The sequence below is a fragment of the Rosa chinensis genome, chromosome 6 (genome assembly GCF_002994745.2).
Source record: "Rosa chinensis cultivar Old Blush chromosome 6, RchiOBHm-V2, whole genome shotgun sequence".
In the NCBI taxonomy this organism is placed as follows: Eukaryota; Viridiplantae; Streptophyta; class Magnoliopsida; order Rosales; family Rosaceae; genus Rosa; species Rosa chinensis.
Window position 1 is genome coordinate 6,031,979 of NC_037093.1, and position 17,952 is coordinate 6,049,930.

The following is a 17,952-nucleotide window of genomic DNA, read 5'->3' on the forward strand; positions in this document are numbered from 1 at the left end:
GCTTTATATATGTATTGAACAGAATTTTGACAAGTTAAGGTTCATCAAACTACGCCATTCTCAAAAAATTTTCCAGACCCCAGACCTCAGAGGCGTTCAAAATCTTGAGACTTTAGATCTTGAAGGATGTAAGACTGGTAAAACTTCATCAATCCCTCGGACAACTCAAAAGGCTTATTGTATTGAATCTTAAAGATTGCGAGAGTCTCGAGAGTCTGCCAAGTAAGATTGAAATGGAATCTCTTCAAAATTTAATTCTTTCTAACTGCTCAAAAGTTAAAAGGATTCCTGAGTTCGCTGGAAATATGGAGCGTTTATCAGAGCTTTATCTCGATGAGACTGGCATTGAAGAACTACCTGTTTCAATTGGATGCCTGAGTGGCCTTACTTCACTGAATCTGAGCAACTGCAAAAATCTTGCTTGCCTTCCAAGCACCTTTAGTAGATTGGAGTCTCTTGAAAAACTTAATCTTTCTGGATGTTTGAAACTTGGAGAACAGGATAGTGCGAGGGAGAATGGTGCAACTAAAACTGCTGTAAATTATCTCACAAAACGCTTTTGTGAAGTTGTTGGGGAATATTTGTCATGGTCCTTACCTTCTAGATTGGTGCAAAGAACCGATATAGAACCAATGAGTATGCAGTGGCCTGTATCTGATCTGTGTTATTCTGCAGAGCAAAATGCAAATACATCAATGAGTATCCGGTTGCCACTATCTCATCTATGTAATTTAACAGATCTAAACATAAGTAACTGCAATCTTGGTGACGCTGCATTTGCCAACTTTGCCTGTTTTCCCTCCTTAGTGGCACTAAATCTGAGTGGAAATAATTTTGTTAAGCTTCCTCCAAGCATCAGGTCCTGTTTTAAGCTTCAGAACATTAATTTGGAGAATTGCAAGACACTTCAAGAGTTGTCAGGACTTCCATCAAATAGAAAATTGGATGTGAGGGCAGATGGTTGTTCTTCACTGGAGATGCTGTTTGATGTATCCAATTTCAATAGATTGGAGAAATCATATTTCAATTTCATCAATTGCTTCAAACTAAATGACAATCTGGGCTGCAGTGACATAGCATTTGAAATGCTGAGGATATTCCTTAATCTGGTATTCTGGTACTAGCTCTCTCTCCCCTCTCTCGTTGTACTCTCTCTCTCTCTCTCTCTCTGGTGTGTGTTTTTGCTGATATTAAATCAATTAATTAAATACCTATTTTTCATGACAGCAAATTTCTAGTGCAACGGAAACTTTTCAAATTGTAATTCCTGGAAGTAGTATTCCTGAGTGGTTTGATCATCGAAGATTTGGGAGTTCATTAACTGTAGACGTACTTCCAGGTTGGAATAATAGTAGGTTTTTGGGATTTGCATTGTGTGCTGTTTTTGTACTCGATGAGCACCGTCAGGTTGATGAGCTTGGTGTCCGTGAGTTCAGGACTTTTAAGGCTACTCATCATCTTGTATGTTGCCTGAAGCTCAATGGAAAAGAATTAGAAGTATACGGCAAACAGCCGGCATTTCGCTTTAGCGAACAATTTTGCCAGGTTGAGTCAGATCACCTTTGGATATTCTATGTGTCCCGTGATAAATACTTTGGTACAGATTGGTGGCATAACAGTTGCAGTCAGCTTGAGTTCTTATTTGAAACAAAAGGGCCAGGTCTGAAGGTGAAGGAGTGTGGGGTACGTCTGATATATGAGCAAGATGTGCTAGAGTTGAACCAAACAATAACTCAATCAAGCAGTAAGATGTCTCCTCTATGTGATTATATATTGATTAATTTTGAGAATTGAGTTGAAGGGGAAACCATTCACCCAAAAAAAAAAAGTTGTAAAGGGAAACCAGTGGTACTGGTAGTAGAACCTGCACCCTTGAAGAACTATAGGATTGGCAGAAATATAGGGATTCAATACTGGCCACTTTGAAAAACCATAATTGAGGACTTTTTGATCCCATGGTTGGAAATGAGTGCAGAATGGTCAGTGGTCCCTCTTCTCACATTGAACTGCTGCAGTAATTACTGTCTGGAGCTCTCTTGCCTCATTTTTCACAGATCGGTTAGCCTGTTTCACTCTAATTCTATATTGTGTCTTATTAATTAGATAGCTATTATTCTGCCAACATATTTAGTGGACTCCACCACAAATTATTTCACAGGGGTTTGTTTTTACATTGTTCCTCCAACCATGGTTAAATTTTAAGAAGAAATAACCATTTTTATACTCTTTTAAATTTAATATTTTGGCAAGAGTAATAAGAAAGTGCAACTGAATGCACTAGAGCCACTTTCTATCTACATGAATTTAGGAGCTTCTAGTGATTTTATTATTTGAGGAGCATGATAGGGAGTACATTGGAGCGAATTCCCTAAGTTACTTAAAAGCTCGTGTAGGGAGTCTGTTGGAGATGCTCTTATCTTGTGGCATATATCTTGTGTAACCTATATCACTTGCAATAGTTTTAGATGTATTATAATAATAATCTGGATTTGCCCATTGATTCTCTGTAAGTTAGTTTGATATACAGAAAAGCATGTAAGCTAGTAATTCTAGTATATATGCTACCGGTACATTTGCAGGCTTGTACTATTGAAATTGTACTTTTATACAGTGGGTGTGTGCTATTGCAGAGAATTTTAAGTAGTCTTGCATTGCACTCTTAGCAGATTCTATGACAGTTATGTGGCTCCCCTTGAAGAGGATGGGCAGGGCTTCTATATAGTAAACCATTAAAAGGTACGGATGTCTTACGTCCATAATTGTACTATTGGATGCTAAATTGCCATGATTGTATGATTGTAACAATGGATGTTATAGTACATTCTTTGCAATTTGTATGTGGTATAGAGTTGTGCCGACTTATGTTACTTTTCTTTCTACACTTTAAGTTTTTTGGGTATTGTGGATGGAAAGAAATAGACTAATAGAGGAATTTTTGAAGTCTATGAAGGGGTAGAGGTTGAGGTTCAGAGAGGGTCATGCTATTGAATGTAATGGGAAAAAAAGAAAAAAAAGAAAAAAAAGAAAAGGGCTATGGAATTTGGGTAATGAATTAATGGTCATGCTTCTGTGTCAGGTAATGAACTAAACATTATATACTCAACCAGCGTGTTAGTGTATTCTTGTTTGTAGTCTCATATACATGTGTGTCAGTGTGTGACTTTGGTGTTGGAAATAACGTGCAGATGCCAGAAATGGATGGATTTGAAGCAACGAGGCAGATGAGGAAAGTGGAGAAATCTTACCATGTTCGCATTCCGATTGATCATTGCATTAACAGCTCATACACCAAGCGAGGAAACAATAAGGATGTTGGAGGCCGGCATGGATAACTATTTAAGCAAACCCTTGGGAAAGGATTGTCTACTCGAAACAATGGGTAGACTGGTTCGGAAGTAGTTGGGTTTGGAGGATATTGGTCTTACTTTTTACTTAACTGCAACATCTAGGTTCTAGAAGACCCAATGAAGCTCCCCTTATTGACACTGCAAATGCGGCGTGTTTTCTTTGTCCTGTTGGTAATTCTTCTCCTCTTGCTTCTTTCAATTGTTCATCGTTTTCATTTTAATTTACAAGAATGTGCTTACTCACAAGTTTTGATTCCAACTGATCTAAACATGCAGGTAACTGGCTCGCTGGTAGTGGTATTTTCTGGTTTATTGATCAGTATCGTCAAACATGTTGAGCATAATGTAGGTTCAAACCTCAAAAATCTTATATTTCAAGTGATTATATTTTTGGTCTGCCAGCTACATATAACTAATGATATAGTACTCTCTGAGTTCCAGGTTTATGTACTAGCTTTTTTGGAGATTAAGTTGATCAACCTTGTTCACAAGGATTGCAGATTGGCGATCGTCCTCCTGATTGTGATGATTGTCATTATGGCTGTCTTCCTCTTGATTTATTTTTTCCTAATGCTGGGTGGCTACCAAACGGGAGATTCAACTTTGCACCAAACTCATAAGACCGGATGAGGCAACTCGGCAAGCTGAGACAAAGAGTATGAAAAAATCTGATGCGATTACAAGTGCAAGCCATGATGTTCGTAATGCTCTTGCTTGCATGACTGAATTGATCAAAATATCCTGTGATGAAGTTGCACAGGGCTCTGAAATAAAGGAATATCTGTCACAAATGGACGCATGTACAAAAGACCTCTTAGGAACGAGAAGTTAAATGATTCATCTTCTTAATAAACTAAATTTTCAGTTGTTGAGGTTATTTCAAATTTTAATTATGTACTTAATTGTTATAGAGGTATGTTGAACTCTATTCTTGATTAAAGCAAAACTGAAGCAGGTGGTACTTGAAGACGAAGAGTTTTGACATATCGCAACTTGTTGAAGAGGTAGTCGATTTCTTTCTTCCATCTGGTTTACAGAAGGGCATAGATGTGGTGTTGGATTCTTATGATTGCTTTCTTCTAAAGTTTGCACATGTGAAAGGTGACAAGGGAAGGCTTAAGCAGATATTGTGCAACTTATTAGGGAATGCTGTCAAATTTACTTCAGAGAGACATGTAACAGTTCGTGCTTGGGTTCAGAAACCTAATTTCATGAATTCAATCACTGCTGCTAATCCTGATTTGAATTATGGTTTCTTGAAGCATTTGTTTTGTTTTTTGAACTTCAAGAACATGAGCAAAGAACAATTAGATGGCATCAAAGCAGTGAAGGGGGTTCAAAATGATCCAAATTTTTAGGAATTTGTTTTTGAGGTGGATGATACAGGGAGGGGAATTCCCAAGGAGAAGCAAAAATAAGTGTTTGAAAACTATGTTCAAGTCAAAGAAAAAGCTCATGGAGAAGGAGGTACTGGCTTAGGACTTGGTATTGTTCAGTCTGTGGTAAGTACTGCATAATAACAATACTAATTTATTCTTTGGTAAGTTTATTTAATTACTCGATGACGGAAGATACCTTGAATTAATGTGTTTGTCTTGCACTAGGTATGCTTGATGCACGGAGAAATAGGAATAGTGGACAAGGAGATTGGTGAAAAAGGGACATGCTTCAGGTTTAATGTTCTCGTGAGAGCTATTAATGTGTATGAGGATCATATAAAATTAAAACAAGACCTTGAATTGGGAGGTGACCCTAGTTATGATGACAGAGATCAACAATTGGGACTAATAGCAGCTATACGCACACCAAAGGCAAACCCCAGATTGACCATAGTTCCTAGTCTGAAGTTCACACCACTTAGAAGCCCCGATTTGAATGTATTCCGCAGCACTCCTAGTAGTCCTAAGGTAGAGGAATCTATTGTTGTACTACTGAATAAAAATGAAGAGCGACGGAGAATGGTACACCAGTTCATGAAGGGTAGCCTTGGGATAAAGGTATTAGTGGTAGAACAGTGGGGACGACTGGCTCATACTCTCAAGAAAATAAAATACATGACGATGAAGGGTTACCATTCTCAACATCATCATAGTTCCTCTTCAGGAATATCTGATTTGGGTCTGCAGCACTGCTTGAGCAAATCTACATAATGAAGCAAAGGAGGTGCACCCTTTAATGGTGCTATGGATGAAACGTATAACAACATGCTCTCTCTATTTAAGAAGACGACCACCAATCTTTGTGGTGCATCTGCCTTTATATTGGTAGTGATAGAATTAGATACTAGAGCTGGACCATATCGGGAATTATGTAAGATTGTAACTGAATTCAAAAGAGGCCTTCAAAATGCTTGGTGCAGGACTGTTTGGTTAGAAAGTCCGGAATCCCATAGAATGGACTTTGGTGGCCTTGATCCGGATGATGTTATAATCGAAAAGGCACTTCATGGTACTCGTCTATTAATTCGAGGTGGTAAAATTTCTTCCAGAGTATGGGGGTGCAATACCGAAGAGATCAGCAGGGGGCACATTTCAGGTTGAATCAAAAGTAGTCTGTCGAGCTCCTAGTCAATCATGATATCGGTTACATACTGATGATGAATCTGATATCTCATCTTCACCAATGCAATATCATGACCAGTCTGATAATGTTGGCTCTACGCCAAGAAACTCACCAGTTGGTCATGACCAACCACTTCCACATAGAGAAACACACGAACATGGTAATCCAAGCACACCCTTGAGTAGGAAAAATATTTTGGTTGCCGATCGAGGATGATGAGCTTCTGAGCTATTTGGCTATGAGAATTCTGTTAAAGGAGGGAGCAAATGTGAAGCTTTGTAAAAATGGAAGAGAAGCTCTAGACGTAATTCAAATGGATCTAGACAACCAAGGGAAACATGAATATGATTTTGTACTAATGGACTGTCAGGTAATGAATTAAACATTATGCACTTAACCAGCGTGTTAGTATATTCTTGTTCCTAGTCTTGTGTACATGTGTCAGTGTGTGACTTTGGTGTTGAATTTAACATGCAGATGCCTGAAATGGATGGATTTGAAGCAACAAGGGAGATAAGGAAAGTGGAGAAAACTCACCATGTTTGCATTCCGATCATTGCATTAACAGTTCATACACCAGGCGAGGAAACAAGAAGGATGTTGGAGGCCGGCATGGATGACTATTTGAGCAAACCCTTGGGGAAGGATCGTCTACTTGAAGCAATGGGTAGACTGGTAGGCAAGTAGTAAAATTGTTGGAAGCTGCAAACAGAGCTAGCTCTTCTTGTAAGTTCCGTTCAATTCTGTATCTAGTGTTGATCATCAGTTGCATTATAAGAGAAGTCTCCTAAAATGACATTCTAAAGTGAATAACTTGTGAAGAAAGTAAAGTGAGTAATGATAACCGCATGGGTTTAGTTATTATGTTAAGAGCTAGCTTCTCAATCGGTTCATGTCTCTGTGAAACTCAATAAAGCGTTGTCGAGTGGAATGACCGAAACCTTGAATTAAAAGAGCGTGAATCGAAAGAGGCAAATTGAATACTGATTTCTTGTCAGCAATTGAACAATTAATATCAAAGATATGTCTTTTTTTTCGATTATTTCCATATATATGATGTTTTGCATTTAATAATTGAGCTTAATAATTGACTGTTGGGGCCCCCAAAACTGGAAATATGGACTATTTTTGTGCAATTGCTTTGCTGTGGAAAATAGCCGGAAAGTGGGCAGCTGACTAGAAAAGCGGAATTAGCTGCCTGGAAAATTAGATCCATTGAAGACCCTCTCTATCATGACGTCAGCTTCGTCTACTCGTCGACGATGGAAATACGATGTGTTTCTAAGCTTCAGAGGGGAAGATACCCGCGAGACTTTCATCTGCCATCTGTATCGTGCACTAACTGCGAGAGGAATTATAACCTTCATAGATGACGAAAGCCTGGAGAGAGGATCAACCATTGGCCCATCACTTTTTACAGCAATTGAGAACTCAAGAATTGCCCTTGTCGTTCTTTCAGAGAATTTCGCTTCTTCATCGTGGTGCGTGGATGAACTCTTGAAGATTCTTCAATGCTGGGATGAGAGGAGACTAATAGCCTACCCGATCTTCTACGGAGTGGATCCTTCTGATGTGCGCAAGCAAAGGGAAAGTTTTCAGCTCCGTACAGTAGAGGTAAGGGAACATGAAGAAGTTTATGGGAATAAGGACAAACTAAAGCAGTGGATATATGCTTTGAAAACAGTGGCCAATCTTGCTGGGTGGGTTTCGAATGATTATAAGTAAGTACTAGTCCCATTCCTTCATATGTTTTTTTTTTTTTTGTCGGAATAAATTGAAATTCTCTACTGCATATAATGTTTGGCAGGGATAATCCATCCCCAGATCTTAAATAAAATATAGAACTTGTGTCTTATGATTAAATTGGTGGATCTAACTTGATCTAACTTTCGCAATTTGCGTTTTCTGAGGGAGGGATAGAATTAATACAAATGGAGTGCCTATTTGTAGTCAGATTATGATCAGATTTCAACTGCAAACTCTTGTAGAGTTGAGAGATTGGTATTTACATGGCTAAATGAGTAAATGGAAATGTTTTTTTCTTTTTTTCTTTTTTCTTTTTTCTTTTGACATGTTACTTGCTAACTCAGCGTTTTATCTATTTTCTTTTTGTTCTCAGGGACAACGGAAAACTTATTGAGGCAATTGTTAGGTATACACTAGGAAAACTAGGTGATACTTATACCTCTTCAACTGTTGGCAAGGGCCTCATAGGAATGGATTCCCGCATTGAGGATTTATTAAGCAAATACATATGTCCTCAGCTTGGTGGGGTGCGTTTTATAGGGATCCATGGCATGCGGGGCATAGGTAAGACAACACTTGCTCTAGCCATCCGTGATCGAATTTGTCAGGATTTTGACCAAAGCTGCTTTCTTTCCAATGTTAGAGAAAAATCTCTAGTTTCTCTACAAGAAAAACTTGTTTCTAAAATCCTGAGGACAAAGATTGAAAACATAGATGATGAACACGCAGGAGCTGCTATGATAAAAAGGCGGTCATGTCTACTAAAGGTGCTTGTTGTTATTGATGATGTGGATCACATTAATCAATTAGATAAATTGGCTGGAAGTCGGGACTGGTTTGGTCCTGGGAGTAGAATTATCATAACCACCCCAGATATTCATTTGCTAAGGGATGTTGATGATACATACAAGGCTACTGGATTAACTCGTGGTGAAGCTATTCAACTATTGAGTTTAAAGGCTTTCAAGAACAGCTTCCCACCAGAAGATTATTCGGACTTGTGCCACCATATTGTAGGGTATGCTCAAGGACTTCCGTTGGCTCTTGTGGTTTTAGGTTCTTTTCTATCTGGTAGAAGCACCAATGAATGGGAAAGTACAATAGAGAGGCTACACAATACACCAAATAGACAAGTTATGGATGTGCTTCAGATTAGTTTTGACGGACTAGAGGAAAAAGACCAACAGATATTCCTACATATTGCTTGTTTGTACAAGGGGAAGGACAGGGATCGTGTGACACAAATACTAGACTATTGCCAGCTAGAACCTGTCATTGGTTTAAAGGTTCTTGAGGAAAAATCTCTCATTACTATTTTTAAGAACAAACTGTCTATGCATGATTTGCTACAAGAAATGGGCTTCGAAATAGTTCGTCGAGAGTCCCCTGATGAGCCAGGTAAACGAAGTAGATTATGGTCTCCTAATGTTATCCACAATGTGCTGAAGAAAAATAAGGTAAGAGTGTGATTATGTAGAAAAAAGAAAAGAAAAGAGAAGCATAGAAAAGCTTTAATTTATTTAAGTAATCAGTAGTAGTATTCTTTGTCTTGTTTAACATCACTTGTTACTCTTGTTTTTCATAATTAGGGAACAGACAAAATCCGAGCCATGGTAATGGACTTGCCTGAGTTAGAAGTGGCTCATTGGAAACCAGAAGCCTTTTCAAATTTGACTCAACTCAGTCTTCTCCATATTCGTAACGTGAATCTTCCCGAAGGGCTCACTTCTCTATCTAATTCCTTGAGACTCCTTGATTGGAGTGGGTACCCCTTAAGATCCCTCCCACAAAATTTTGAAGCAGATGAACTTATTGAACTTAACTTGTGCCGCAGCAACATTGAACACCTCTGGAAAGGAGCAAAGGTATGACTGTTGGTTGATAGACTATTGATTGTTCATTAATTTGTATTAGAAAATTCTATTCATGTTGTGCCTGACTATTTTCCTGATTGCTTTATATATTTGTTGAACAGAATTTTGACAAGTTAAAGTTCATCAAACTATGCCATTCTCAAAAAATTGTCCAGACCCCAGACCTCACAGGCGTTCAAAATCTTGAGACTCTAGATCTTGAAGGATGTAAGACTTTGGTTGAACTTCATCAATCCCTCGGACAACTCAAAAGGCTTATTGTATTGAATCTTAAAGACTGCGAGAGTCTCGAGAGTCTGCCAAGTAAAATTGAAATGGAATCTCTTGAAACTTTAATTCTTTCTAACTGCTCAAAAGTTAAAAAGATTCCCCAGTTTGCTGGAAATATGGGGCGCTTATCAAAGCTTTATCTCGATGAGACAGCCATTGAAACACTACCTGTGTCAATTGGATGTCTGAGTGGCCTTGCTTCACTGAATCTGAGCAACTGCAAAAATCTTGTTTGCCTTCCAAGCACCATTAGTAGATTGGAGTCTCTTCAAAATCTTGATCTTTCTGGATGTTTGAAACTTGGCAAACAGGATAGTGCGAGGGAATATGGTGCAATTAGAACTGCTGTAAATCATCTTACAACGTGCTTTTGTGAAGTTGTTGGGACATATTTGTCATGGTCCTGGCCTTCTAGATTGGTGCAAAGAGCCGATATAGGACAATTGAGTATGCAGTTGCCTGTGTCTGATCTGTGTTATTCTACAGAGCAAAATGCAAATACATCAATGAGTATCTGGTTCCCACCATCTCGTCTATGTAATTTAACAGATCTAAACATAAGTAACTGCAATCTTGGTGATGCTGCGTTTGCCAACTTTGCCTGTTTTCCCTCCTTAGTGGCACTAAATCTGAGTGGAAATAATTTTGTTAAGCTTCCTCCAAGCATCAGGTCCTGTTTTAAGCTTCAGAACATTAATTTGGAGAATTGCAAGACACTTCAAGAGTTGTCTGGACTTCCATCAAATAGAAAATTGGATGTGAGGGCAGATGGTTGTTCTTCACTGGAGATGCTGTTTGATGTATCCAATTTCAATAGTTTGGAGAAATCATATTTCAATTTCATCAATTGCTTCAAACTAAATGACAATCAGGGCTGCAGTAACATAGCATTTGAAATGCTACGGATATTCCTTGATCAGGTACTAGCTCTCTCTCTTCTCTCTTGTTGTGTTGTGTGTTTTTGCTCATATTAAATCAATCAAATGAAATACCTATTTTTCATGACAGCAAATTTCTAGTGCGACGGAAACTTTTCAAATTGTAATTCCTGGAAATAGAATTCCTGAGTGGTTTGATCATCGAAGATTTGGGAGTTCATTAACTGCAGACCTACTTCCAGGTTGGAATAAGAGTAGGTTTTTGGGATTTGTTTTGTGTGCTGTTTTTGTACTCCATGAGCACCGTCAGGTTGATGAGCTTGATGTCCTGACGTTCAAGACTTTTAAGGCTACTCATCATCTTGTATGTTGCCTGAAGCTGAATGGAAAAGAATTAGAAGTATATGGCAAACAGCCTGCATTTCGCTTTAGCGAACAATTTTGCCAGGTTGAGTCAGATCACCTTTGGATATTCTTTGTGTCCCGTGATAAATACTTTGGTACAGATTGGTGGCATAACAGTTGCCGTCAGCTTGAGTTCTTATTTGAAACAAGAGGGCCAGGTCTGGAGGTGAAGGAGTGTGGGGTACGTCTGATATATGAGCAAGATGTGCTAGAGCTGAACCAAACAATAACTCAATCAAGCAGTAGGATGTCTTCTCCATATGAGGATATATTGAAATTATTGATTGATTTTGAGAATCGAGTTGAAGGGGAAACCAGTGGTACTGGTAGCAGAACCTGAACCCTTGAGGAATTATAGGATTGGCAGAAATATAGGGATGCAATACTGGCCACTTTGAAAAACCAAAATTGAGGACTTTTTGATCCCATGGTTGGAAATGAGTGCAGAATGGTCAGTAGTCCCTCTTCTCTCATTGAACTTCTGCAGTAATTACTATCTGCAGCTCTCTTGCCTCATTTTTCACAGATAGGTTAGCCTGGTTCACTCTAGTTTCTATATTGTGAATTATTAATTACATAGCTATTATTCTGCCAGCATATTTAGTGGACTCCAACACAAATTATTTCGCAGGGTTTTGTTTTTAAATTGTTCCTCCAACTATGGTCAAATTTGAAGAAGAAATAACCAATTTTATACTCTTTTAAATTTAAAATTTTGGCAAGAATAATAAGAAAGTGCAACTTAATGCACTAGAGCCACTCCCTTTCTACATGCATTTAGGAGCTTCTAGTGATTTTGTTATTTTAGGAGCATGATAGGGAGTACATTGGATCAAATTCCCTAAGTAACTTAAGAGCTCATGTGGGGAGTCTGTTGGAGATGCTCTTATCATGTGGCATATATCTTGTGTTGCCTATGTTACTTGCAGTGGTTTTATATGTATTATAATCTGGATTTGCCCATTGCTTCTCTACAAGTTAGTTTGATATACAGAAAAGCATGTAAAGCTAGTAATTCTAGTCTATCTGCTATCAGTACCTCTGCAGGCTTGTACTATTGAAATTATACTTTTATACAATGGGTGTGTGCCGTTGCAGAGAAATTTAAGTAGTCTTGCATTGCACTCTTAGCAGATTGTATGACAGTTATGTGGCTCCCCTTGAAGAGGATGCGCGGGCCTTCTATACAGTAAACCAATAAAAGGTACGGATGTCGGACGGTCCATACTTGTACCATGGGATGCTAAATTGCCATGATTGTATGGTTGTAACAATGGATGTTATAGCACATTCTTTGCAATTTGTATGTGTTACAGAGTTGTGCGGACTTGTGTTGCCACTAGCCAACGATTCTAGAGTCGATAAAGATGAATGCATCACCAACTAGCTGGTGTTAGAAAATTTTCTTAATTGGTCGTAAGCATATCATGTTAGGCTAATTCTCTAAAGCTTTTCTGCTTGCTCTCTCTGCAGGTTCAAGATCTCCATGTGATATAGATACTTGAGGCAGTACATATGTATAAAGGTTACTTGAACTTTCCTCATAATATGAATTTGCATTCATTTGGACTTGATGAAGTTACTTTTCTCTTTACACTTTAAGTTTTTTGGGTATTGTGGATGGAAAGAAATAGAGGAATTTTTGAAATCTATGAAGGGGTAGGGGTTGAGGTTCAGAGAGGGTCATGCTATTGAATGTAACAAGAAAAAAAAAAAAAAAAAAGAAAAAAAAGGGCTATGGAATTCGGGTAATGAATTAATGGTCATGCTGGTGTGTCAGTGTGTGACATTGGTGTTGAAATTAACATGCAGATGCCAGAAATGGATGGATTTGAAGCAACTAGGCAGATGAGGAAAGTGGAGAAATCTTACCATCTTCGCATTCCAATCGTTGCATTAACAGCTTATACACCAGGCGAGGAAACAAGAAGGATGTTGGAGGCCGGCATGGATGAATATTTAAGCAAACCCTTGGGAAAGGATCGTCTACTTGAAACAATGGGTAAACAATGTTAATTGATTTCAATTTAAGTTGGCTATTCTCACTCGGTTCATGTCTCTCTCAGACTGATTCAAGCATTGTGGAGTGGAGTGACTGACCAGTAATTGAATAATATCAAGACTTGCCATCCATCATTTATTTCATTTATTTGTGATGTTTGCCTCTTTTTTCATTTATTTCTATCTATGTGATGTTTGCCTCATCCATCATGGATGTGTTATGTAACAGAAGTAATGGAAGAAAGGAGCAATCCCCAGTGATGTTGACTGCTAAACGCTCTCTTTTATTTTGCTAGACTCAAGGAGAAATATCACTATTAGCTTTAGCCTTCCTGGATGCATTAGCCAACTTTCTAAGCCTGAGATTTTGTACTAGAGCAGCTACTCTCGTCAGATGCATATTTAACACGTTTTTGCCAATATTTACACGTCATTGAAATATGTGCAATACCTGAATCTGTTGTGTGCCAGTAGTTGCATGTCATTGAATTATGTACAATAATTGAATTTCATCAACTGGTTTGAATTGCACGTCATTAGTTTAGTTGTGTGTTGAATCTGTTGATAGTGTGTATTTCAGAGAGCTAGAATTTTGGGTTTCAAAACTTCGGAGTGTCTGCTGTAAACAAGTCTTGCAAGGTTTGAATTTCTCAATGAAGCCGCTTCAGCTCAAAAGGCTGAAGCTTCCGAAGGAGTCCAAGCTTCCCAAAAAGCAGAAGAAGCTGGTGATGAATGAGCAGGTTGTAATCAAGTTGGGTCTGCAGTTGCAGTTTATAGTCCTAGGGAAGCAACCCCGATTTGAATTGCTCAGCGCCAACCTTTGTAGTGTCAGACCGTTAGATTACTGATTTCAGAGCTTTCTATCTAGGGTAGCTTTATTCAGGTAACTCCTAAAAAATGATACAATTATGCTGCGTCCTTCAGGGTGGTCATAGACTAGTGTATTATTATATACTTTCACGTTTAATGGACTGATACCCAATTCCTGCGTTGTATTAAGCTACGTTGGTGAGGCTGAGAAGCTTGTAAGTAGAATGCCAATGGAGCCTGATTCTGTAGTTTGGAGTGCACTCCTTGGATCATGTAGGAAGCATGGAAATACACAGTTGGCCAAGTTAGCAGCTGATAGACTGAAGGAGTTGGCTCCAGAGGATTCATTAGTTTATGTACAAATGTTAAACATATATAGCTCTGATGGTGACTTTGGTGAAGCGGGCCTAATGAGGAAGGAAATGAAAGGGTCTCGAGTGAAAAAGGAACCTGGATTAAGCTGGATTGAGATCGGAAATCAGGTGCATGAGTTCTCCTCTGGAGGCCGACGCCATCCAGGAACGAATCTTATAAGCAGAAAACTAAAAGAACTGATTGGACAGTTGAGGGAAATTGGTTATATTCCAGATACAAGCTCATCCTTGCATGATGTGGAAGAGGAGCACAAAGAGGAGCAATTGTACCATCATAGTGAGAAGCTAGCTTTAGTGTTTGCCATTATGAATGAAAGCAGTTTACATTGCGGTAGGACTGGTATAAAAATAATGAAGAATATCAGAGTATGCGTGGATTGCCATAACTTCATGAAGTTAGCATCAAATCTACTTCACAAGGATATTGTTGTGAGAGACACAAACCGTTTCCACCACTTTAAAGATGGCATATGCTCTTGCAATGATTACCGGTAAGCAGTAACAAAAGCATATACCTTGCCAAGATGCCATGAGTAAGTACGAGAAGATTATCAGGGTTCTTATCTGCATTTGCAACATCTCTGGAGGCGTTATTGTTTCTATACTTCTAAAGTACGATGTGTTATTGTTTCTATACTTCTAAAGTCAATTGTGACTTCGTGGCTCAACCGGATTCTTCCATGGTTGCTTCTAAAGCCCATCTTTCGTTTTGCAAAGCCTGCTCTTTAGCAAAATTAGGATCGAGACCATCCTATGCAAAGGACACTAAACAAAATATTCCATTCTTGCAACGAATCCAAGGTGATATTTGTGGACCTATCCAACCAACTTGCGGACCATTTAGATATTTTATGGTGTTGGTTGATGCATCGACACGTTGGTCACATGTCATGCTTTTGTCCACCAGAAATGCTGCATTTGCTAAACTCCTAGCACAAATCATTAAATTAAGGGCTCACCACCCTGATCATCTCATTAAGTCAATTCGTCTTGACAATGCTGGAGAGTTTACATCAAAAACTTTTGATGACTATTGCATGTCCATTGGGATTGAGGTTGAACACCCTGTTCCTCACATTTACACCCAAAATGGTCTCGCAGAAGCCACCATTAAAAGATTTCAAATGGTTGCTAGAGCATTGGTTATGAGCACCAATCTCCCTGTTTCTGCTTGGGCTATGCAATATTGCATGCAGCTGTGCTTATTCGTATGAGGTCTACTGCCACTCAACCATTTTCTGCATCCCAGATGGTTACTGGGTATGAGCCTAATGTCTCACACTTACGCATATTTGGGTGTGCAGTTTATGTGCCAATTGCGCCGCCACAGCGCACCAAAATGGGTCCTCAAAGACGATTGGGCATTTATGTTGGATATGACTCTCCAACCATTATCCGCTATTTGGAACCCTTGACAGGTGATCAATTTACCGCAAGATTTGCGGATTGTCACTTTGATGAGACAGTCTTCCCGTCGTTAGGGGGAGATAGGAACAATAATGTTCAACAGGAACGACATCAATTGTCGTGGTCTGTCCCCACTTTGTCTCATATTGATCCCCGAACCGCACAGTCCGAAATTGAAGTGCGAAGAATTCTCGATCTTCAGAACGTAGCAGACTCTATGCCTGACGCGTTTGCTAATATCGCTAAAGTGACAAGATCACATATACCTGCTGCAAACGTGCCTGTAAGGATTGATGTCCCTAAAAATAGTGGACATGGCACCACCCCTAGGGGTATTGAGCATGGCGCTACCGCCACTAATGGTGATGGCAATGTGGCTCAGGCCGGGCTCCCAGCAAGGAAATGTGGGAGGCCCAAAGGTTCGGTGGATTCTCGCCCAAGAAAGAAAGCGAGTTTGGCACAAAGAGATCCATTAATCATCGACATAAATAACCCGTCTCATGAAGATATTCCGGATTATGGTTATGTCCAAGAGACATCATTGGGGGACGCTCCAATGTCAGAACCAATTCCAGAGAATAGAGAGATCTCCATGAATTACACTAGTGTACATGAGACGTTGAGTCGAGACTCTATTATCCTTGATGACGCGTTTGCATACTCTATCGCTCAAGAAATTATAGAACATGATGATATCGAACCTCGCTCCGTTGAAGAATATCAACGAAGAGCAGACTAGCCTAAATGGAAAAATGCAATCCAGGTTGAATTGGATTCACTAACAAAGAGACAGGTATTTAGGCCTATAACGCTGACACCCCCAAGTATAAAGCCTGTTGGCCATAAATGGGTCTTTGTTAGAAAGCGTAATGAGAAAAATGAGGTTGTTAGATACAAAGCCCGCCTTGTGGTGCAAGGTTTCTCACAACGCCCTGGAATCGACTGTTTGGACCCAAAATGAATATTTTGGTCTGACAAGGCACGTCTTGGAGAAATTGAGCCAATGTCAGTGGCTCAAGCTATATATTGTCGACAAGTTTGAAATATATATTTAGAGGCTGAATAAAGCCTACTATGGAAGCATGAAAAGTCAACTTTAGCACATTTTCCTACTTCTGCTAGGAGAAACCGAGCTAAACAAGGAAGGAGGGGCGGCAGACTAACCAAATGAAATCGAAATGAGCTGAAACTTTCCAGATTCATTCTAGACAACCCAAGGATCATTTCTTATGAAGAGTGACAGAGCTAGTTTTGAGTGGAAGGCCTTCAAACAATCAGTCCAATTTTCTACAGAAGCAAAACTGGAAAACTGGACCTGTAAGAGGTCCAGCAGCATTTCCGGCCCAACCACATGGAAATAAATTCTGAAATTTTACCACAGTAATCTAAACTCATGGTGGATAATTTCATATGAAGAAGTCGAAGGCTCATTATGAAGTCTTGTTGGAGAAATAATTTAAGGAATAAAGGGGCAGAAACTGACCTAAAACCAGCTCAATATTCACATGTTCATGTTTCCTACCCACATGAAGAAAGGTAGATGCTTTTCTCTTTTTCCTTGGATATATTTTTCTTCTACAATCTCTTTAATAGATCATCATCACTTCCATGTTTCTGCACCTTCATGCTTTGCTTTCATTTCATCATTTCTCTATCTTTTCCATATTTTACAAATCACTTTCATACTCCACTTTCATTATTTTTCTTCCACTCATCATTTCACTCTTCTTTTTCTTCCCTATATAAACACCTTCTCCTCTCATTCTCAAACACACATTCACAACACAACAACATCTCTAAGATGATCTAAGTTCTCTCTAGAGCAAACCTCTCTAAGAGCAACTCCTCTCCTTTTCTTTCTCTTAGCGGTGATCACACTCCTAGTCCTAGTCTTCTCAGAAGCCGACTTTCAGTGCCACCAAACCCTCTGTCAACGTACTTCGGTCCTAGTCTCCTCGGGAGCCGACGGTAGTGCCGCGACCACAACGGTTACGGAACCAGCCAAGCAAGGGTAACGCCCTAGCAACCTAGCCAAGCTAAAGTCACGCTTTAGCAAGTTCTCCTCACTTCCCGGTGGTTCTCGCTCTGCTCGATCTACAACATCGAGTATCGATTTGGTGATTTTCAAGAAGCTCAGCAAAAGTCCTCGCCACGAGGCACAAAGAATCCCACGACGAGGTTGGTGCTCTCCTCGTCCACAATCGCTCGACAGAAGTCAGGTCAAGGGACACCCCCGACGACCGCACCCTAACGGTGCTGGCACGCCCGCGCAAGAAAA

At 39.4% G+C, this 17,952-nt stretch overlaps 2 protein-coding genes across 5 annotated transcripts; both read left to right on the top strand.

Moving 5' to 3' along the window:
* Positions 1-191: 191 nt before the first annotated feature.
* Positions 192-13,409, top strand: LOC112172275 (TMV resistance protein N). 4 transcript variants are annotated; one of them, XM_040508396.1, is made up of 15 exons: positions 192-1,117; positions 1,228-2,058; positions 2,631-2,736; positions 3,186-3,518; positions 3,624-3,692; positions 3,789-4,849; positions 4,952-6,279; positions 6,387-7,630; positions 8,029-9,112; positions 9,245-9,520; positions 9,631-10,719; positions 10,808-11,533; positions 12,217-12,286; positions 12,556-12,607; positions 12,895-13,409. In XM_040508396.1, exons 8-12 carry the CDS (start codon positions 7,143-7,145, stop codon positions 11,420-11,422), a joined length of 3,552 nt encoding a protein of 1,183 aa, XP_040364330.1. In that variant the 5' UTR covers positions 192-1,117; positions 1,228-2,058; positions 2,631-2,736; positions 3,186-3,518; positions 3,624-3,692; positions 3,789-4,849; positions 4,952-6,279; positions 6,387-7,142; the 3' UTR covers positions 11,423-11,533; positions 12,217-12,286; positions 12,556-12,607; positions 12,895-13,409. The 4 variants fall into 4 exon arrangements, with proteins under 4 accessions (XP_040364330.1, XP_040364329.1, XP_040364331.1 ...); XM_040508395.1 differs by having other exon boundaries at positions 2,667-2,736; XM_040508397.1 differs by having other exon boundaries at positions 1,228-1,744; positions 2,667-2,736.
* A 327-nt stretch (positions 13,410-13,736) lies between these two features.
* Positions 13,737-14,762, top strand: LOC112170684 (pentatricopeptide repeat-containing protein At1g71420). Its single transcript, XM_024308011.1, has 2 exons — positions 13,737-13,918; positions 14,084-14,762. The coding sequence occupies exons 1-2, from the start codon at positions 13,737-13,739 to the stop codon at positions 14,760-14,762; spliced, it is 861 nt and encodes a 286-aa protein (XP_024163779.1).
* Positions 14,763-17,952: the final 3,190 nt, after the last annotated feature.